At 40.5% G+C, this 22,499-nt stretch overlaps 1 protein-coding gene across 5 annotated transcripts in view; it reads right to left on the minus strand.

Moving 5' to 3' along the window:
* Positions 1-22,499, minus strand: part of LOC129028707 (E3 SUMO-protein ligase RanBP2-like) — a 45,828-nt gene that overhangs the window by 17,169 nt on the left and 6,160 nt on the right. For 2 of the 5 annotated variants that reach the window (XM_054474352.2, XM_054474358.2), the window contains exons 1-9: positions 21,733-21,923; positions 20,048-20,115; positions 18,353-18,464; positions 17,764-17,916; positions 13,489-13,719; positions 12,999-13,144; positions 8,575-8,767; positions 2,481-2,568; positions 161-370 (exon numbers count right to left, since the gene is read on the minus strand). In XM_054474352.2, the coding sequence (XP_054330327.1) occupies positions 161-370; positions 2,481-2,568; positions 8,575-8,767; positions 12,999-13,144; positions 13,489-13,719; positions 17,764-17,916; positions 18,353-18,464; positions 20,048-20,115; positions 21,733-21,804 (1,273 nt within the window). In that variant the 5' untranslated portion in view covers positions 21,805-21,923. Of the gene's footprint in view, positions 1-160; positions 371-2,480; positions 2,569-8,574; positions 8,768-12,998; positions 13,145-13,488; positions 13,720-17,763; positions 17,917-18,352; positions 18,465-19,175; positions 19,406-20,047; positions 20,116-21,732; positions 21,925-22,499 lie in introns of those variants that run through there. The other 3 variants (XM_054474355.2, XM_063649236.1, XM_063649237.1) reach the window with 3 other exon arrangements.

The raw sequence follows: 22,499 nt of genomic DNA on the forward strand, positions 1-22,499 counted from the left end.
ACATGCCATCCCCACAGCACCACATTCAAACTCCCCCCAGCCCAACCCACACACGAAAGGAATACAGGAAAATATTAAGTCATTATTTCTGGGTAATAAGATTATGGGCAATTTATAAGAATTACGACAGAGACCGTTTCCTCTGAAACATATAACTTACCAACATCATATCTAGCCAAATCTTCAAGCTCTGGTTCTTGTACATCAATGTTTCCAATATCATCGCTACCAAGAAAAGATGTATCCTTAGGTGACTGACTAGAAAACAGAGCATCATATAATGCAGACTGCCCGCTTTTGTTGGCAAAAGATTCAACAACCTCTTTTAAAAAATCTTGCTTGCCACGACTTAAGTTTAGCAACATGTGCCCTGAAAAAAAAATTTATTTCCATCACTTTAAAAATACAGATTGTATTTGCTCACATTGTCTCATTTGTATACCCAAAGGGGAAATAACATGATTATTGCAGACCTAACCCTCCAACCCAAAAAATACAGCTGGACAACAAAACAGGTGCTTATGTAGAAAATGAAAAGAGTACAGGTTTAATATTCTCAGTATCTACAGAAGACAGCAGAAGGGGGAAAAAAGACAGGAATGTGTATGAAAAATGCCAAACATATTTGCATTTTAGATGAAAAGGTCTGGATTTAAGCGGCCATAGGAGAACAGGGACAAGCTCTTATCCTCTGATCTGATACACTGATTTCTAAATCTGGCTGATCAGAATCCTCCTTTAAACAGCTTTTAAGAATTATTTCCGGCTGGGCATGGTGGCTCATGCCTGTAATCCCAGCACTTTGGGAGGCCAAGCTGGGCAGATAATGAGGTCAGGAGATCGAGACCATCCTGGCTAACACAGTGAAACTCCATCTCTACTAAAAATACAAAAAAAAAGATTAGCCGGCCATGGTGGCGGGCGCCTGTAGTCCCAGCTACTGGGGAGGCTGAGGGAGGAGAATGGCGTGAACCCGGGAGGCAGAGCTTGCAGTGAGCCAAGATCACACCACTGCACTCCAGCCTGGGCGACAGAGTGAGACTCTGTCTCAGGAAAAAAAAAAAAAAAAAAGAATTATTTCCAGGCCTCGTTCCCAGAGATTTTTATTCCATATGTTTACAGTAAGCAATCAAAAAATCATAGTCCTCGGATAAAGTACTGATACATGCTATAACGCAGATGACCCTTGAAAACCTTGCTAAATGAAAGAAGCCAGTCACAAAAGACCACATACTATATGATTCCACTTACGTGAAATGTTCAGAATAGGCAAACCTACAGAGACAGATTGGCGGTTGCCAAGGCTGAGAGGTTTGAGTAAAATGGGGAGTAACTGCTAATAGGTACGGAATTCCTCATGGAGTGATGAAAATCTTCTAAAACTGATTGTCGTGACAATGGTAATACTCTATGAACATACTAAAAGCCACTGAACTGTACACTTTAAATGGGTGAAGCATATGGTATACGAATTCTATTTCAATTGAACTTTTTTTAAAAACCCTCCTTTGAGTTAATTCTGCTGGGCAATTAGGTTTGGTTACCACTACACAGTTGTGTCTCAGCACACTTACAGAGGCACCCTCGGGATGCCCAGATCAAAGACATAAAAAATATATAGGCAATTTTTATCTAACTGTGACCATGCAAAGGCACTTATGAGAGCCCCGCAAGGGTAGAAGGAAAAGAGAAAAGGAAAAAAGTAGAAAGTCACTTTAAGGATTGAAAGCCCAACTCCCACAAAAAAAGTGGGCTATGGAATAAAAAAGCAATGTGAGCTTTGGCCAACAGCCTAACTATATACCAAAGCTTATAATAACTTTGATTTAATATTACATCTTGCTCTTTACAAAATTCATCCAATTTTATATCAAAACTGCTCCTTATAGAAAGCATTATGTTTCTTCAGTTCACTGCTTGATTCAATGGCCACCTAACTACCTTAAAGTTTGTATCTTAGCAAAATCACAGGTAATATGCAACAGACCTTTAGGATTCATCCCAAGCCAAAAATGGGGGAAAAAATCCACAAATTCCAAGAGCCTAATATAAGGTAAGTATATATCTTCTATCTTCCTCACTATGCTCTCAGCTCTTTAAGACAGATCCATATCTTCTTCATCTTTATATCCCCACAGCAGTGTTTTTAGAATCAGCTGGTGTTAAATGGTTGGCAAATCAATAATTATACTTAGTTCACGAAGTGACTAAATATTCAGGATAGAGGCTCTAGCAGCCAGATAAAGAAAGAGTTAAGAAATCCTCTCCACCTAGGAACAAACAATATCAAATATTCATGTTTTTTAAAGAATGTGCTATTTCTTCACATCTCTTCCATACCTATTGCTCTTAACTGATACGGCAAAAAGAAATAATTTTGACAAATTATCTCCTGGACAGATGAAGATTTTATCATAAGATATGCCTTAACAGAAATTCCTTTTTCTTTTTAAATCAAATTAGTTTAATATTACTATTACCTGATTGGCTCAGTCGGTCACAGGCCATCATTTCCAGCAGATTTTGTCCAGCTTCACCTTTTATTAATTTAATCTTTGGTCTTGGAACCTAATAATTTTAGAATCAAAAATCTTAATTTGATGATACCCATACTTCTAATAGTAACATGGTCTTATCTATTACACTGTACTTTTTTTGATAATGAATAAACAGTTAACCATTAATTAAACTGAATTGGAAAAGACTGCAAAAACTGGGAACCAAGGAATTTATATAACCTATGAAAGACAGGCCAGGTACAGGCGTGGTGGCTCACACCTGTAATCCAACACTCTGGGAGGCCAAGGTGGGCTGATCACTTGAGGTCAGGAGTTCGACACCAGCCTGGCCAACATGGTGAAACCCAGTCTCTACTAAAAATAATTTAAAAAAAACAAAGAGCCAGGCGTGGTGGCACACATCTATTAATTCCAGCTACATGGGAGGCTGAGGCACAAGGATAGCTTGAACCTGGGAGGCAGAGGTTGTAGTGAGCCAAGACCGTGCCACTGCACTTCAGCCTGGGTGAAAGAGCGAGACTCCATCTCAAAAAAAAAAAAAAAAAGAGCGGCCAGACATGGTGGCCCACACCTGTAATCCCAGCACTTTGGGAGGCCAAGGTGGGGGGATCGCTTGAGCCCAGAGTTCAAGACCAGCCTGAACAACACGGTGAGACCCTATCTCTAAAAAAAGTTGTTTTTAATTAGCCAGGCGTGGTGGCACACACCTGTGGTCCCAGCTACTCAGGAGGCTGAGGCAGGAGGATCACTTAAATCCAGGAGATCAAGGCTGCAGTGAGCCACGATCATGCCACTGTGCTCCAGCTTGGGAGACAGAGTGAGACCCTATCTCCAAAAAAAAGAAAAAAAAAAAAAAAAAGCATACACGGAGCAGTTCTGAGAAATTAGTTTCTACTAAAAGCACATTCATGTTATATTCAGAGAAATGGAAAATTTAATTACATTACTTTTCTACCCTGCCTAAATAGGACAACAGCAGATGTTGTCCTATCTGAGTAGATATGACACCCTACTTTAAAAAGTACAGGTGAAATGACACTTGGAAATGCCACATTGTAGATAACACATTTTCAGAGTATGGATAATATGGGATAGCACTGGAATAAATGGGACAACCAGGAAATTAAAGAGATCGTAATGTAATAACCTGTGAAAACAAAAAAATCATGATGAATAGAATGGCGAAGGGAAGACATGACAGCTGCCTTCAAATATTAAAATTATTTTATAAAAGCAATCATCAAAAGAAGAAACAAGACCAACAGGTAGAAGGCTTGAAGAATATTTTTATTCTATATAAGGAAGTACCAAGAGCCAAACCACCTAAAGATGCACTGGGCTATCTTGAAAAGTAATGAATGTCCATCACTGAAAATGTCCAGTCATAGGCAATGCCCACTTACTAGAAACATGCCAAAAGTAACTATATGGGTGACTAGAGCATCGGCTTTTAATTCTATCACCACTTTCTTAATTGGTGGTGGAAATGTAATTTGATACAACCTCTTTAGGGTTAGATATTTGGCAGCAGCTCTAAAAATTATAAATGCACAGATATACTTTGATACTGCAATTCTTTCAGGAATTCATGGCACAAGTTAATCATTGCTAAATTACTTGAAGTAGCATTAAAAAAAAAAAGTAAAAGCAAGCTAATGTCCTGGTTTTAGGACCCTGGTTTTAAAAACTCCAAAGCTACAGTACATCCACACAATGGAATAATATGCAAGCATCCAAACTAATGAGAATGCCCTTTATATATACTGACATGGAAATATCTCCAAGATACAGTTAATGGAAATAAAGTAAATGCAATCTTCAAATGTTTTCCTCCTTCTTTTAAAGACGGGGGATGTATGTGTGTTTACTTGGAGATGCATACAACATTTCCTGAAGAATACACAAGAAAGCAATAACATTAGTTTCTTTGGGAGTGGAGAAAGTAAATAACTAGGGAACAGAAAGGAGTCTTCATAGCATATTCTTAAGAGCCGCCAGAATTTTAAACCATGTATATATAATTCTTTCCAAACATGCTCATTTTTCAAAATATATGATTTATGAACCTAAAAGCTTCTGATTTTGAATTTTAGAAATATTCGTATCGCCTATCCTTTTACTCACAAGTTTTCTAAACATCATGTCAAAGTTTGTCATCTATATGTTGAAAAGAGCACACAAAATAAACAAAATGTTGACATCATTCTTTTTGTTTTCAAACTGACCTCAATTCATAAACCCGGCCTCTTTTACAAAATTATTCAACAGTTGAATTTGTGACCAGTTAATTAGTTGTGAATCCACTCAATCAAATCATCTCAATTCACTATTTCCTTTTTTTTTTTTTTTTGAGTTGGAGTCTCGCTCTGTCACCAGGCTGGAGTGCTGCAGTGGCAAGATCTTGGCTCACTGCAACCTCCGCCTCCTGGTTTCAAGCAATTCTCCTGTCTCGGCCTCTCAAGTAGCTGGGACTACAGGCACCCGCCACCATGTGTGGCTAATTTTTGTATTTTTAGTAGAGATCGGGTTTGACCGTGTTGGTCAGGATGGTCTCGAACTCCTGACCTCAAGTGATCCGCCCGCCTCAGCTTCCCAAAGTGCTGGGATTACAGGCGTGAGCCACCGCGCCTGGCTATTTCCTCATCTTAACTAAAAGGTTTCAAGATACTTTGTTAAATACCTAGCTGCAATGCAGATGTACTTACTAGAACCACAGTATTCCTCTGATTAAGAGTCTGAAAATCTTGCCATAAAAGTTAGCCAATTCTTAAATACCCAAATGCCAGCACATAACCTACATTTTATGCTTATAATCATTTGATCATTAAGCTTTAAAATAAACTGATAAAATAAAATACAAGCATCTAAGATGTTTCTATTATATATTCATTCTACAGAAATATGTGGTAGTTAAAGACTGAGGTAGGTATCTCTGTGCTGAAGTGGAACAATAAAGAAACATTTAGAAAAGCAAGGCATCTGGCAATAGGTAAAGCACACCCACATTGAGGCACAATATTTTTTAAAAGCAGAGAAAGAATGTATTGCACATTTGCATATGCAAAAAATATTTCTGAACACCCAAGAAACTCCTAACAGTAGTTGTCATCTAGGAAAGGAGACCTGAGTGAATGGATTAAGAGGGAAACTAACTTTTTATTATTAAAAGCTCACAGTCAGGTGTGGTGGCTCATACCTGTAATCCCAGCACTTTGGGAGGGCAAGGCAGAAGGATCACTTGAAGCCAGGAGTTCAAGACCAACCAGCCTGGGAAACATAGCAAGACCTTGTCTTTACAAAAAATTTAACAATGTAGCCAGGCATGGTGGCAGGCACCTGTAGTCCCAGCTACTGAGCTGAGGCTGAAGCAGGAGAGGATCGCTTGAGCCCAGGAGTTTGAGGATACAGTGAGCTATGATCATGCCACTGCACTCCAGCCAGAGCAACAAGAGTGAGACTCTGCCTCCCAAAACTACATATCAAAAAATTTTAAGCTGTGCACAGTAGCTCACACCTATAATCCCAGCACTCTGGGAAGCTCGAGCCCAGTTCAGCGTTACAGTGAGCTACGATTACGCAACTGCACTCCAGCCTGGGTGACACAGCAAGACTCTAATAGACACACAGACAGATAAATTTTAAAGTTTCCATTAAAAATAAGAACTATTGGCAGGGCGCGGTGGCTCATGCCTGTAATGCCAGCACTTTGGGAGGCCAAGGTGGGCGGATCATGAGGTCAGGAGATTGAGACCATCCTGGCTAACACGGTGAAACCCCATCTCTACTGAAAATACAAAAAAATTAGCCGGGCGTGGTGGTGGGTGCCTGTAGTCCCAGCTACTCGGGAGGCTGAGGCAGAAGAATGGCGTGAACCCAGGAGGCGGAGCTTGCAGTGAGCCGAGGTCGTGCCACCGTGCTCCAGCCTGGGCGACAGAGTGACACTCCATCTCAAAAAAAATCAAATAAATAAAAATAAGAACTATCAGTTACTTGAGAATTTCTATAAGAACCTTTTAATGTTTGTATTACCTAGTGAACCTCACTAAATCCATTAATTTTCACTAATCCATTCCTTATGAACACAGAAGTTTCTACTGAGCATTTTAAATATTAGTACTTAACATGTGAACTGTCTATCAACGGTGTTTTTAAAAGATTTACAGGCCGGGCTCGGTGGCTCATGCCTGTAATCCCAGCACTTTGAGAGGCCGAGTCGGGTGGATCACGAGGCCAGAAGATCGAAACCATCCTGGCTAACATGGTGAAACCCCATCTCTATTAAAAAATACAAAAAATTAGCCCGGCATGTTGGTGTGTGCCTGTAATCCCAGATACGTAATAGGCTGAAGCAGGAGAATCACTTGAACCCAGGAGGCACAGGTTGCAGTGAGCTGAGATTGCACCACTGCACTCCAGCCTGGTGACAGAGCGAGACTCTGTCTCAAATAAAAATAAAAAGATTTATATTAGGCAGGGCATGGTGGCTCACTGCCTGTAATCCCAGCACTTTGAGAGGCCGAGGCGCACAGATCACCTGAGGTCAGGAGTTCGAGACCAGCCTGACCAACATGGAGAAACCCCGTCTCTACTAAAAATACAAAATTAGACGGGGGTGGTGGCGCGTGCCTGTAATCCCAGCTACTTGGGAGGCTGAAGCAGGTCAATCACTTGAACCTGGGAGGTGGAGGTTGTAGTGAGCCAGATCACGCCATTGCACTCCAGCCTGGGCAACAAGAGCAAAACTCCGTCTCAAAAAGAAAAAAAGATTTATATTAGAAGGAGGGGCCGTCTCTAAAAGTAATGAATCCTTTTTTTCCCTCCCCAAGCAAAAAATCCTTCTCTAAAATTAACAATCATTTTTCTAAGCCTGGTTTAATGCTTTTTTGGAAGACTGCTTATTTCTTTTCCTTTCAAAAGTTATGCAAGCTCATTAAAAAAAAAAAAGGCCAGGAGTGGTGACTCACGCCTGTAATCCCAGCACTTTGGGAGGCCGAGGCGGGTGGATGACTAGGTCAGGAGATTGAGACCATCCTGGCTAACACGGTGAAACTCCGTCTCTACTAAAAGTACAAAAAAAAAATTAGCCAGGCGTGGTGGCGGGTGCCTGTAGTCCCAGCTACTCGGGAGGCTGAGGCAGGAAAACAGCATGAACTCGGGAGGCGGAGCTTGCAGTGAGCTGAGATCGTGCCACTGCACTCCAGCCTGGGCGACAGAGCGAGACTCCGTCTCAAACAAGGCCAGGCGCAGTGGCTCGCGCCTGTAATCCCAGCACTTTGGGAGACCAAGGCAGGTAGATCATGAGGTCAAGAGATTGCGACTATCCTGGCCAACATGGTGAAACCCCGTCTCTATTAAAAATACAAACAATTAGCTGGGCGTGGCAGCACGGGCCTGTAGTCCCAGCTACTCAGGAGGCTGAGGCAGGAGAATCACTTGAACCCAGGAGGTGGAGGTTGCAGTGAGCCGAGATCACGCCACTGCACTCCAGCCTGGCGACAGAGAGAGACTTGGTCTCAAAAAAAATAAAAAAATAAAAAATAAGAAAAGGCTTTATGTTTTCAAGATTCATAGATGTACTGTTACATATACACAATACAGTCATAAATGTTATATACATGTTTTTCAATTAACATGTTAAATTGCAATCATATTCTTCTATCATAGGTTATAAAGCCACTGCCCTACATCTACTTATTAGGATTTTGTCCAAGTAACACATCTTTTTGAATCAAGCTTTACCCATAATACAAGATTACATCTTTATCATGTTCCCAAAAATGGCAGAGTAAAAAGATTAAACTCTTCAAATGTGTCTACAAACAAATCATGGCAATGCAGGCTTTCAACAAGAGTGTATTCAACGTCTCTGTTTCACCAGCCTCACCAGTATTGTGTATGCTTAGTTATTTTCCACTGTATCAAATTGACTATTTCATTTTAACTTTAATTCCACAGGTTTGTTCACATACTGTCATTACATACCGGAGCACACCTTCATTTAAAACACATCAAGACTCAGTGAAATGTCAATTGCTCCTACAAGTGGAAGACTTACCTGAAATGCTATGAGATAGCACAATGCAGCCAGCTCAGAAAGAGCTCGCCATTGAACATTACTATGCTGACCCATCTTCAAAAGCAGAGAACCAGCATGCATGTAGAAATGTCCTTTCATTTCTAAGAAAGTAGCTGACAGTTCATCATTTCCACCCAAAGAAGATTTCACAGACTGAAGAGCACTACCAAAACTGTAATATGAAAATATCAAACAGATAATGCACACTTACTGCACTGTGAATAATCATGCTTTATTTAATTCAAAACAAAATAAACATTTTATTTCAAGCTTCATCTTCCACATTCAACTTCTAATAATTCTTATTCCCCATGTTATAAATTATGAGTCATCTAATGCTTATTTTTATCCTGCATGCTTCCTATACTTCATGCTTAACCTCTCAAATGATGTCTTATTCCCAGTTATTTCCAGCCCTCCAATCACAGATAAAGATTAGTGATTATAGGTGCACATTTCAAAATAAACCAGGAGAAAATTGGGAGACTATTTTGTAGCTTCTTCCTGATCATATAATTTCATTATTTAATTAACAGTTGTAATTTCTCAAATTAGACATACCATTTCCAAATTACAAGTAAATAACTGACAGGTATTTGAGTATCAATACAGTAATTGCTCTGTTTACTACACAGATCGTTACAGCGTTAAATAAATTGTCTTCCTTTTTTTTTTTTTTTTTTGAGACGGAGTCTCTCACTATCGCCTGGGCTGGAGAGCAATGGCACGATCTAAGCTCACTGCAACCTCCACCTCCTAGGTTCAAGTGATTCTCCTGACTCAGCCACCTGAGTAGCTGGGATTACAGGTGTCTGCCACCATGCCCCGCTAAACTTTTTTTATATTTTTAGTAGAGACAGGGTTTCACTATGTTGGCCAGGCTGGTCTCGAACTCCCACCTCATGATCCACCCGCCTCAGCTTACCAATGTGCTGGGATTACAGGCATAAGCCACTACGCCTGGCCTATTATTTGTAATCTATATTCTAAATTAGTTCTTCTAAATCCTAATGTTTCTCCAAATCCTCACTTTGGAAGAAAAGTAAAAGCAAAAAGCAAACACTTAAACGTGAAGCATGATTTTAAAGTGGCTTATAATAAAGCAGCCAGAGCAAGTGAGGTCTAAAGATCTCTGAGGGTGCTCAAAAACCCCTTCAGGGGATCCATGAAGTTAAAATTACTTTCACAATAATACCAAAAAAAATTTATATTTTACATACTCATTTTCTCATGTATGTAGAGCTGAGTTTTTTTGTTTTTGTTTTTGGAGACAGAATCTCGCTCTGTCACAAGGTTGGAGTGCAGTGGCACAATCTTGGCTTACTGCAACCTCTGACTCCCAGGTTCAAGCAATTCTTCTGCCTCAGCCTCCCGAGTAGCTGGGACTATAGGCGCGTGCCAACATGCCCGGCTGATTTTTTGTATTTTTAGTAGAGACAAGGTTTCACCATTGTTAGCTGGGATGGTCTCGATCTCCTGACTTCGTGATCCATCTGCCTCGGCCTCCCAAAGTGCTGGGATTACAGGCCTGAGCCACCGCGCCCCACTGAGCTGAGTTTTCTAGAAGCTTCATGACATGTAATAGTTTTACAGACTGAAAGAGGAAGTAAATGAGAATCTAGCTATGTTCTATTAAGTGAGACATTAAAAAGATTTACAAAAATGCAAAAACAATGACACTTTTCTGACTAGTTTTTTGCTGTTGGAAAATAATTATTTTTCATAAAAAATGCTATTATTGGCCCTGCGCGGTGGCTCACAAATGTAATTCCAGCACTTTGGGAGGCTGAGGCGGGTGGATCACCTGAGGTCAGGAGTTCAAGACCAGCCTAGCCAACATGGTGAAACCCCATCTCTACTAAAAATACAAAAAATTAGCCAGGCGTGGTGGTGGGCACCTGTAATTCCAGCTACTTGGGAGGCTGAGGCAGGAGAATCACTTGAACCTGTGAAGCAGAGGTTGCAGTGATCCCAGATCACACTGCTGCACTCTAGCCTGGGCAACAAGAGCAAAACTCTGTCTCAAAAAAAGAAAAAAATAAAGCTATTATTATTAACACACAATAGGACTTATTACATTTTTAATGGATTACATATTTTTTATTTCTTTTAATTTCTAATGTAATAAACACTGATAGAAATAACCCACATACGGCCGGGTGCAGTGGCTCAGACCTGCAATCCCAGCACTTTGGAAGGCCAAGGCAGGCGGATCACGAGGTCAAGAGATTGAGACCTCCCAGTACTTTGGGAGGCCAAGGTAGGCGGATCAAGAGGTCAAGAGATTGAGACCAGCTGGGCGCAGTGGCTCACGCCTGTAATCCCAGCACTTTGGGAGGCCAAGGCAGGCGGATCACAAGGTCAGGAGATCAAGACCATCCTGGCTAACACGGTGAAACCCCATCTCTACTAAAACTACAAAAAATTAGCTGGGTGTGGTGGCGGGTACCTGTAGGCCCAGCTACTCGAGAGGCTGAGGCAGGAGAATGGCGTGAACCCTGGAGGCAGAGCTTGCAGTGAGCCAAGATGGCGCCACTGCACTCCAGCCTGGGCGACAGAGCGAGACTCCGTCTCAAAAAAGATCGAGACCATCCTGGCCAACATGATGAAACCCTGTTCCTACTAATTAGCCAGGTGTGGGCTGGGCATGGTGGCTCACGCCTGTAATCCCAACACTTTGGGAAGCCGAGGAGGGCAGATCATGTGGTCAGGAGATCGAGACCATCCTGGCTAACATGGTGAAACCCCGTCTCTACTAAAAATACAAAAAAATTAGCCGATCGTGGTGGTGGGCGCCTGTAGTCCCAGCTACTCAGGAGGCTGAGGCAGAAGAATGGCGAGAACCTGGGAGGCGGAGCTTGCAGTGAGCCGAGATTGCGCCAGTGTACTCCAGCCTGGGTGACACAGCGAGACTGTGTCTCAAAAAAAAAAAAAAAAATTAGACAGGTGTGGTGGCGGGCACCTGTAGTCCCACCTATTCAGGAGGCAGAGACAAGAGAATCACTTGAACCCAGGAGGCAGAGGTTGCAGTGAGCCGAGACTGCGCCACTGCATGCCAGCCTGGTGAGAGCAAGACTCAGTCTCAAAAAAAAAAAAAAAGAGATTGAGACCATCCTGAACTCCGTCTCTACTAAACATACAAAAATTAGCTGGGCGTGGTGGTGTGCACCTGTGGTCCCAGCTACTTGGGAGGCTGAGGCAGGAGAATTGCCTGAACCCAGGAGGCGGAGGTTACAGTGAGCCAAGGTCGTGTCACTGCACTCCAGCCTGGTGACAGAGCAAGACTCCATCTCAAAAAAAAAAGAAAGAAAGAAAGAAAGAAAGAAAGAAAAAGGAACCCACATACAAAGATCTTTGATGTCCTTAAGAAAAATGTAAAAAGAACTTGGGACCAAAAAATTTGAGTATACAAAGAATACAAAATAAAACATCCTACATGTTTTCTAAAATAATCTTAAAGTTATGTTAGTTCTTTTAGATACTGCTTTTACCCTACCAATTTAGGACACTATGTACTTTTTCAAGAAAATTACCTACTCCCTGCACTCAGTGAAATGAACTTCTGTCCTTATACCAGATGGGGAAATAAATTAACTTCCAAACAAATGGACAGCCTAAACTAGCAATCAGTAAACTTTTTCTACAAAAAAGGAGGAGAATACTAATCTGGCTTTACAGGCATACAATCTGTGCTGCAACCACTCAACTCCAACCTTGTAGTATGTAAGCAGCCACAGACAATACATAAACAGAGGCATGCTGTATTCCAATAAATATTAACAAAATTAGGCAGGGGCCATATTTGGCCCACAAGCTCTAATCAACCCCTGCTCTAAACTAACATCTTTATACAAATCCAAGTGATGTTTTTGTTCAATGGAATTTATTTTCAAAATGGAGACACTGGTTTTCAAAATCAAAATTTAGGAAAAAAGGTAAATCACATAGTTGAGTTCTTTTGTTTCTTAGCTAAAACAGTATTCTCTGAAATACTAGTGATGCTAAGTGCTTATACTAGTACATGTGAACCTAGCCATCTGATGACAGATGAACTTTAATTTTCACTCAAGATTATACTATTATAAAAAATAAAATATGAAATAGCAGTTAGAACATTCATTTTAAGCTTGACTATGACAAAACTGAGTATTTAACCATGAGGCTAATTTTAATCAAGCTTGAACTATAAGAGTTCTCTAAAAAGGAAAGTCATATAAAACCAATTAGAACTTCCCCATAAAAGAAGAAAAATAAGATTGCCTCCTAGTGGTTCACTGTATTAACTATAACTCCTAGGTACATTATAGAAATAATGATTCAGTAAAGAAGTTTAGAGCAATGAACTTACTGCAAAAAGAAAAACTGCAATTTATACTAAAGCATTCTCCTCAAAGTCAACGTACCTTTCCAGTAATTCTCTACTTTCCTGCACATCTCTAGTGGAAAGCGTAAGAAGCATAAGATTAGCATAGGCCAGCAGTAAGTCTGTATTGGTTGCTCGCCAGTCACTTTTATCAGACTCCAAACACTGTAAAGACTCCAGATATTCCTATTTTGTGGAATTAACAGTAAGTTACAAAACTTAATCAAATGTTAAGAAATTAACCATTTTATGCCTACAAATTCCTTTTCTCACTCCAATCACGTTTGTAAAACTATATTGATTTTTACATCAACCTTAAAATGAAAACACCAAAAATATATACAGTTATCATAGTTATCTCCCCAATCTTCCCATTATAAATTTAACTGATCCTGGTAAAAATTTCATTTTATAACTGTTCTACATAAATAAAAGAAATTTAAGTCCAGCAGGGCACTGCTGCTTTAGTACAAAAAGATGTATGCTAATTGCCTACATAGAAATGTAAAGACCCAATAGCTTTTATCTACCTTAAGGGTCTGTACAACACACGAATTCCATTCTAAACTTGAACGCAAAGCTGTGTTCCTCTCTGCCTCATGGCAGTGGGCCACAGCATCCTTCAATCTTTTATTTGAGCGATACAACTCCACTAGCCGGATATTCACATGGACGTCATCAGGTCTTACATAAAGTTCTGACTGAATCAAGTCAAAAAGTTTATTCCATCCATCTTCACCTTCACAATCTAGAAGCTTTTCCTATTTAGAGGGGAAAAAGAAAAATTATTAGAGTAACACTTGTTCAATTTTAAACAAGTCATGCTCCCAAAGAGCACCATTCCACTATGTCTAGTTTTATGATGATGCCACCAAAAACACCATCCTATATACCTTATTCGTCCCTTCTGAGAGTTGCTTACAACCCAGAAACTAAGCCTCAAAAACTGTATGTGAAGAAAAGCATCTGTGATTACTGCAGTAGCTCACACTCTCTTCAGAGACTACCACGACTATTGCCACACATCCCTGTCCAACTGAGTCACCGCCAGAAGCCTAGACCTCCCCAGTCAATCCTCAGCAACAAGGTCTTTATCTTCAAACTGCTCTGTATCTCCTTAAATCTGACTCAATCCTGCATCCCCTCTCCTCCCACTGTTCTGTTACCTTCATCATCATCTCAAAGCACTGTCATCACCTCCTGACCTTAAATGAAGACAGTATCATCTCAGGATAACCCCCACTACCATGATGGCTTTTTCTCTCTGAACTTACATACAAGGAGAGGAAGTAGGGTTTGTGGCCACTCACTTCTCATTTGTGATGCTCTTCCATCAGCCTCTCAAGAAGCTAGGAGCACAGGCATGCACCACCATGCCCAGCTAATTTTTTTTTAACGTTCTGTAGAGATGGGGTCTTGCCATGTGGCCCAGGCTGACTACTCAGTTCCTTAATCACCTCATCTCCAGTGATGTTATCCTCCACTCCAACCTCAACCATCCACTTGCCACTGACACAGGTCTTCAAAATCTGTATTTTGGTCATACCACCGAAACCACCATACCACCCTTCTTATTCTTCCACCTCACTGAGGGCCTACATACCCTTACTTTCAGAAATATACTTCTCCACCACATGACAAGTTCCCTTCAAGACAATAACATCATCAAGTTTTAAACACCTGTAAACACATAAATACACACACTTTCTTCTGTCAGGCAAAAAATGCTATAATCCTTTATATCCATAATTACTGTTTGCTTAGAGATCCCTTCAACTAATTCCCTCTTTTCCTCAGAAGAACTCTCCCAACTGGTTTCTGTGTGCTTAGATTTGGGAAATCATAACCCCAAGCTAACTGATTTCATTTTCATTATCTCAACCATCAAACTGGTGCTGCCTAAAACAAAATATCATTTTAGTACTAACAGACTCACTTTCTCCACTCCCTGACATTTCACACCTCCTATTTCCTCAACTTCTCCATACCTTCCTTTGACCCTCACTTTCAACCTATAACCTAGATTCATCCTTCACTGAGAAACTTGATGCTATCACACATAAATTCCATTTTACCTTACCTACTTAAACTCGTCTTTCCCCAACTCTCAAGACCAAGCCGCCCATTAGTACTCTGTATTTCATTCCCCTCTCTCCTTTATCAATTTCTCCTCTTCTGGATGAGATGGATGATACCCTGGCCTCTCCCTATTGCAAAAGCCCTAGTCTTTGACTCTATGTTAAAATTTTTTTTAAAAACCACTATGAGTGCTTTTAAAAAGTTCTATCTCATACGTGAGAGAAAAAGCCTTCTCAACAGTAATACTCTCATTCATTAAACAAACGTCAGAAACTGTTTACCTTAGCAAGCCTTAAATTTTAGGAGAAATGGAATTACTTTGCATGACAGTTATAAATCTCATGGATTTCAATTCCAAAAAAAAAAAAAAATCTGATACAGGAAAGGTGTAACAGTGCCTTCAAGTTATTAAAGAAAATCTTTAAAGAATGCTTCAAAGTATCTAACTTGTTATAATGCAAGAAAAGAATCCCCTATCATTACATATGTTCTTTAACACTACTGACACCAGATTAACTGGATTGCCATGCCCAATATGGGAATTATGTTTGAGGCATAACTCCTAAGAGAGTAAAGAAATCTGCACAATTAGACCTCACATTTTAGACTAATATTTAAAATCCAGCTGCTTATTACTGGGGAGAAAAACTTATCAGTAATTTTTATCTTTGGAAGCATTTTCAATGCTTTTTCAGCTTCAAAAATCTGTACGTGACTGTTCATAGCAGTTGAACAATAGCCAAAACCTAGAAATAACCAAAATGCCCCTCAAAAGTGAATGGTTAAGGCTGGGCACAGTGGCTCACACCTGTAATCCCAGCACTTTGGGAGGCCGAAGTGGATGGATCACCTGAGAACCCGGGAGGCAGTGAGCCGAGATAGCACCACTGCACTCCAGCATGGGCGACAGAGCAAGACTGTCTCAAAAAAAAAAAAAAAATAGTGAATGGTTAATTTGTGGACCATGAAATACTACTCAGAAGTAAAGGAACCAACTATGGATATACAAAACTTATATGGATCACAAATGGTATTATGCTGACTGAACAAGCCAACCTCAAAAGGTCACATGCTTGGCCGGGCGCGGTGGCTCACGCCTATAATCCTAGCACTTTGGGAGGCTGGGGCGGGCAGATCACATGAGGTCAGGAGTTCAAGACCAGCCAGGCCAACATGGTGAAACCCTGTTTCTACTAAAAATACAAAAATAAGTGGGACATGGTAACATGTGCCTGTAGTCCCAGCTACCCGGAAGGCTGAGGCAGGAGAATCGCTTGAACCTGGGAGGTGGAGGTGGCAGTGAGCAGAGATTGCGCCAGTGAACTCCAACCTGGGCAACAGAGCAAGACTCCATCTCAAAAAAAATGAAAAAAGAAAAAAAAAAGTCACACACTTCATGATGACATTTACATAACATTTTGAAATCACCAAAGTATAAAGATGGAGAACAGATTAATGGTTGCCAGAGGTCAGGCATAGTGAAGAGAAGTAAGTAGCATGACTACAAAAGGGGCAGCATGAGGAAGATCTCTGTGGTAATAGAGTAGTTCTGTATCTTGACAGCAGTGGTGGTATGAATCTACACGTGATAAAATGAAAGAAAACTATACATACACATTGTACCAATGTCAAAATTCCTGATTTTGATATTGTGCTTTGGTCGGGTTAAACAGGTTGAGTATCCCTTATCCAAAATGCTTGAGACCAGAAGTATTTCAGATTTTGAATTTTTTCAGACTTTGGAATATTTGCAGGATACTTAGCAGGTAGAGCATCTCAAATCTGAAAATCTGAAATCCAAAATTTTCTAATGAGCATTTCCTTTGAGCACCATGTCAGTGCTCAAAAAATTTCAGATTTTGGAGCATTTAGGATTTCGGATTTTAAATGCTCAACCTGTATAAGCACTGGGGAAAAATGAAGCAGCATATAGGATCTTTCTGTACAATCTTTGCAACTTCCTGTGCAAAAAAATCTGTAATTATTTCAAAATTAAAATTTTTTACATTTCTATCAGAAACATATATAATGGGGGTAGGAGGAGGCTAAAGGCAAATATACATTTATAATTTAATATTGTACATACACAATAAAGTATACATTAATATATAAAACATTACAATATACATTTTAAATGTTTGCCAAACATAGTTGTGTAGATTTTCTCCAGAACAGTTACTTAGTAAACTATATTTTACTCTATAAAGAATATCAGGACCAGTCAACACACTAGCAAGAACTTCCTACCATTTTTAGTAATTACGTCTTATATACTAGAGAAACCACCTTTTATCTTTTGCTTGAAAACCTTACTATCTCAAAATACAATCCCTTCTACTTTCAGACAATAGTTATTAGAAAACTCTCCTTTAAAATATCCCTAAATTGTCACCCTGTAGGTAATTTTCACTTAAAGAAGCAAAAATTGGATACCAGACAGAACTTAATGTAAATCTTAGCTTTACTTAGTTTACAGCTACTAAACTGTAAAATCCCTAAAATATTAATTATTTCAGAAGGGTAAATGAGATGTCACTTATAAAGTATAACTATGCCTAATAAGACAGTAGATGCTCAGAAAGGTTTTAATACACTTTTTAAAAGAAAAATTTTAAAGGAAACACAAACACCTGGGCTTAAGGTTTGCTATTGAAAAGTAATTTAAACTCCAAATATTAGAAATGGTTATGTCTTAAGTTTTCTCCCTTTATGTTTTGTTTGTTTACCTTTAGTTTATAAACTGCAGGACTTCCTGGGAAAAGTTTAGCTGCTCTTTCAACCCAGTATTTTGCTCTTCCATCAGTAACATCATTTTTACAAAGCAATTCTGCAATCTTCAACACAAGATCTTTTTGTGTTGGGTTTAATTCCACTGAACGCTAATATCAGAAAAGAAATTAAAGATTAGTAAATAAATTGTATGTATGTATGTAGGAGTATATATACTTATATATAAAGGTTAAAAAATGATCACTCCAACCCTTAAAAAATTCTACTTCTAGAGAAAACATGTTACTTCAAAGGTGTTAAAATAAAAATGTCTTGGAATTTTCTGGAAATGAATCAAATAAAAATTATATTTGTGTCATTTGAATGCAAAAAACACAAAAGAACACCATTTCTGACCGTGTTAGACTTACAATTTATAGGTGTTAAACAATTCTATAGCTGTTCCAAGCTGTGTCACGTAATTGTACTACGATACCAATGCCTGTTTTATGATATTCATAAAATATATTTGACTTACTTATATAAATTTCTCTGGGCATCATGTGTTTGGCTATGCAAAGGCTATATTTGAATCCTATAACTTACCCTGTAACATCCAACGGCTTTGTCTGTGTTTTCTTCCAATTCATAAAGACGACCCAGAAATCTATGAGCTTTGGGATCCCTCTCTTGCCCATTAATGTAAGTACATATGTATCTGTTTTTTAAAAGTAATACAAAAGTAAATTAAACTTAGAACTGTACTTTTAAATGCTAACTGAAGAATACATCTTAAACCAAAGCAACCACTAAACTCGTTTATATTGTTACTCAAAACTACCACTATTTATGCAGATAACTCAAAAGTATTCATAGAAAGAAATGGGTAATACTTAAAAACACGTACATAGAGTTGACCACATACTCATTTTACCATTAAATGTCACATTTACCAAATTTTTCTCCAGTGTTATCCACACATAAGAAATGAACATATAAATTGCTTTTTCTTCCTGATCACATTTTAATAAAGCACTAACAGTTTTGCAAATAAATTAGAACTGATTATAGTAAACATTTTTAAAGTTGTCATAATGCAAAATACTAAACAGCAACAATTTCCCAAACAAAGGGAAATACATTTACCCTTTAAGCAAGAAAGTAATTTCTAACAGTACTATATCCAGCTAAAATCGAACAGAAGAAAAATTACTAATTACAGTACCAAATACAGGAAATTTCCATTTCTCAAATCAAGTAACAACTAAAATAAGTAAATATCCTCTAGGTTCCTTGACAGTATTACGATCAGAGAAATTAGGCCAGGCCTAAACTAAGGGATTAAAGTCTCACAGTAAAAAGGTACAAGAGTTAACAGTCACAGTGCTGCTAGTTACATAATTTATGTACCACCATTTTCCTTTCTTACCAGCATTTCCATCTTCCTTTGGATGCCTTTAAAAGCCTGCCTCCCAGCTGGAAGCAGTAACACACACCTGTAGTCCCAACACTATGGGAGGCCGAGGCAGGCAGACTGCTGTGCTCAGAAGTTCAAGACTAGCCTGGGCAACATAGTGACACCTGTCTCTACCAAAAAATGCAAACCTTAGCCAGGTGTGGTGGTGCGCATCTGTATCCCCAGCTACTTGGGGCGCTGAGGTGGGAAGATCTCTTGAGCCCAGAAGGCAGAGGTTACAGTGAGCAAAGATGGAGTCAGCTGCTGCACTCCAGCCTGAGCAAGAGAGACAGATACTGCCTTTAAAAAAAAAAAAAAAAAAAGCCTGCCTCCCTCTTAATTTCCTGCTTTAATCCACTCCAAGTCAGGAAATCAGAATCACCAAGCTTCTTATCCCTAGGATAGAGCCTTAGAGCATCACATATTGTGTCAATTAAAGATCTTTTATACAAGCTATTCTCCTGCCTTACACTTACAGTTTAATTTTTTATTCATTGCTATTTTTCATCTGATTAAGGTATCAGATATTTAACCAAAAACAAATTAAGATATAGGCATGGTCCTCTTTTACTCCAACAGAAGACAATTTTTAGAAAAAGTGTTTTAAGCCAAACAATTTCTTGCCCTTGGTATAAACAAGCAGCAGCATGCAGAAAACACTAATTACCGTTTCAATCTCAATGGAATCTAGGCTGGTCCTTAGCATCAGTCTGAGTGATAAATCCCTTATTCCAGAATACACTTAGGAAGAACTACTAAGAACATATTTTTACCTATTTCAAAGAAGAAAATGAGAAAAGGCATTGATTTTTAAAAAACGAATACATGTTAGAGTTTGTACTTACTTTTTAGCAAGATCATATTCTTTAGCTTCATAATACAGCTTTGCAAAATAGAATCCTTTCATTGACATCTAAAAAAAAATTAAAAGTTGTTTTACTTTTCATACAGAAATATTTTCCAAGATTTTTTCAAAAGCAGTAAAAACCTGTCCTAGGTTTATGTTCAAATACGCCATTTTCATTCACTTAAAAGTTTTTTTTAAAGCCTGACAAATGCATAATTCCATGTTTTATAATTTCCTATCACAAAACAAAAAATAGAGCTGGGTGCAGTGGTTCATGCCTGTAAGCCCAGCACTTTGGGAGGCCGAAGTGGGCGGATCACCTGAGGTCAGGAATTTGAGACCAGCCTGGCTAACATGGTGAAACCCCGTCTCCACAAAAATACAAAAATTAGCCAGGCATAATGGCGGGTGCCTGTAATCCCAGCTACAGGCTGGGGCAGGAGAACGGCGTGAACCCGGGAGGGAGAGTTTGCAGTGAGCCGAGATCGCGCCACTGCACTCCAGCCTGCGGGATAAAGCGAGACTCCGTCTCAAAAAAAAAAAAAAAGAAAAGAAAATGTCTAAAATGGGAGAAAGGGAATTAAAAATAACAAAAGTATATATGTGTGTTACTCAGAAGTATATAGATGTAAAGGGCAGAAAAAACAACTAACAGCTGTCAAAGGTGCCTGCCTGTAGTCCTAAGTACTCAGGAAACAGAGGTAGGAGGATCATTTATGCCCAAAAATTTGATGCCAGCCTGGGCAACACAGCAAGACCCTATTCTAAAAAAATAAAAATAAAAATAAGAGCTGTCAAGTAGCCTTTGAGAAGTAGGAATCAGCTGCAGAATAAGAAACCAACTTGACAGAACATACAAAAACTAAACAGAAGCCATCTGGAAAAAGAAAAACTAGAGAAAGAATTATTTTTTTTCCCTTTTTTTTTTTTTTTTTTGGAGACGTAGTCTTGCTCTGTCACACAGGCTGGAGTGCAGTGGTGCAATCTCTGCTCACCACAACCTCTGCCTCCATGGTTCAAGCAATTCTCCTGTCTCAGCCTACCGAGTAGGTGGGACTACAGGTGCCTGCCACCACGCCCGGCTCATTTTTGTATTTTTAATACAGACGGATTTTCACCATATTGGTCAGGCTGGTCTCTCGGCCTCCCAAAGTGCTCGGATTACAGACGAAGAATATTTTTAAGAAGGGCAAAAGCACAGCCGCCAAAGCTCACCCGGGAGCTGCGTCAGTCCCCACTGGGTTCCTCCAGGCCAAAGAGGTACGACCTCCGCCGCAGCATATAGAGTAAATGTCCAGGACATGGGAAGAAACCCGCCGATATAGCACCCGGGTGCCCAAGCCCCGGAGAACTAGGCCGCGCCGGTACTACGCGGCGCGCCATCGGCCAGAAAGCCTGGGCCAGGGCGGGCCCACGAGCGAGCACCGTCGGGAGCCAGCACCGTCGGGAACAAGCCGGGAGAAAGAGGAAGCGCCGGCGCCAACGGTCTCCCGTCCACCGCGGTCCCCCAAGGACTCTCCCTGCGCTTGCAAGCGCCACGCCGCCCACAGGACTGCGCTAGCCGGCCGGCGCCTCAACAGAGCGCGCCAGGGAGCAGCGCCCGTCGGGAGCCATGACGCCTGAGCCGCGCCAGGCCGCCGCCCGGCCAGGTCGAGGCCGTCGGTCTCTTCGAGAGCCACTCACCGTTCTAGGCGACGGGGCGGAGCCCTGCACCCAGGCGATGTACCGCTCCACGTCGGCCTTGCTGCGCCTCATCGCGCCGCCAACCTGGCTGCCGAGCCGCGTGAGACCAGCGCTCAGCCCCGCAGCAGTCGCCACTTCCAAGAGGAAAGCGCCTGGAAGTCAGGGACGCAGCGACGTAGCCCCCGGAGGACCATTCTGACGAACTTGCGTGCTGCGTCGTCACTGTGCGTCACATTGGCGATGTCGGCGCTCGAGCTGCACTTGGCAGGGCTCTTGGCAGCGCCCTGGGCTCTGAGGTTGTCTTGGCAACCCCAGATCAGATTTCGGCAGCCAGCGTCCACAGCCTAAGGTAGATTTCCAGCAGATAACAATTTGCGTGATGGGCTCTTAAGCGTTTTGGTCACTTGTTCTAAATTATAAGTGCGCAATGCATTGGAAGAAAAAAGCACTCAGGCCAATTTGGTGAACGTCTAAATTGGAACAACGTTTCTGGAGATGACTGGTAAAATACGTTGCATCGGACATGTGTGAATACTAAAGCATACATTTTTAAATTCATATCTATTAAAAGAAATGAGGGTCGGGGGTGGTGGCTAACGCCTGTAATCCCAGCACTTTGGGAGGCTGCGGCAGGCGGATCACCTGAGGTCAGGAGTTCAAGACCAGCCTGACCAACATGGTGAAACCTTGTCTCTACTGAAAATACAAAAATTAGTCGGGCATGGTGGCGTTCACCTGTAATCTCAGCTACTCAGGAGGGTGAGGCA

This window comes from Pongo pygmaeus, chromosome 12 (assembly GCF_028885625.2).
Source record: "Pongo pygmaeus isolate AG05252 chromosome 12, NHGRI_mPonPyg2-v2.0_pri, whole genome shotgun sequence".
Taxonomy (NCBI): Eukaryota; Metazoa; Chordata; class Mammalia; order Primates; family Hominidae; genus Pongo; species Pongo pygmaeus.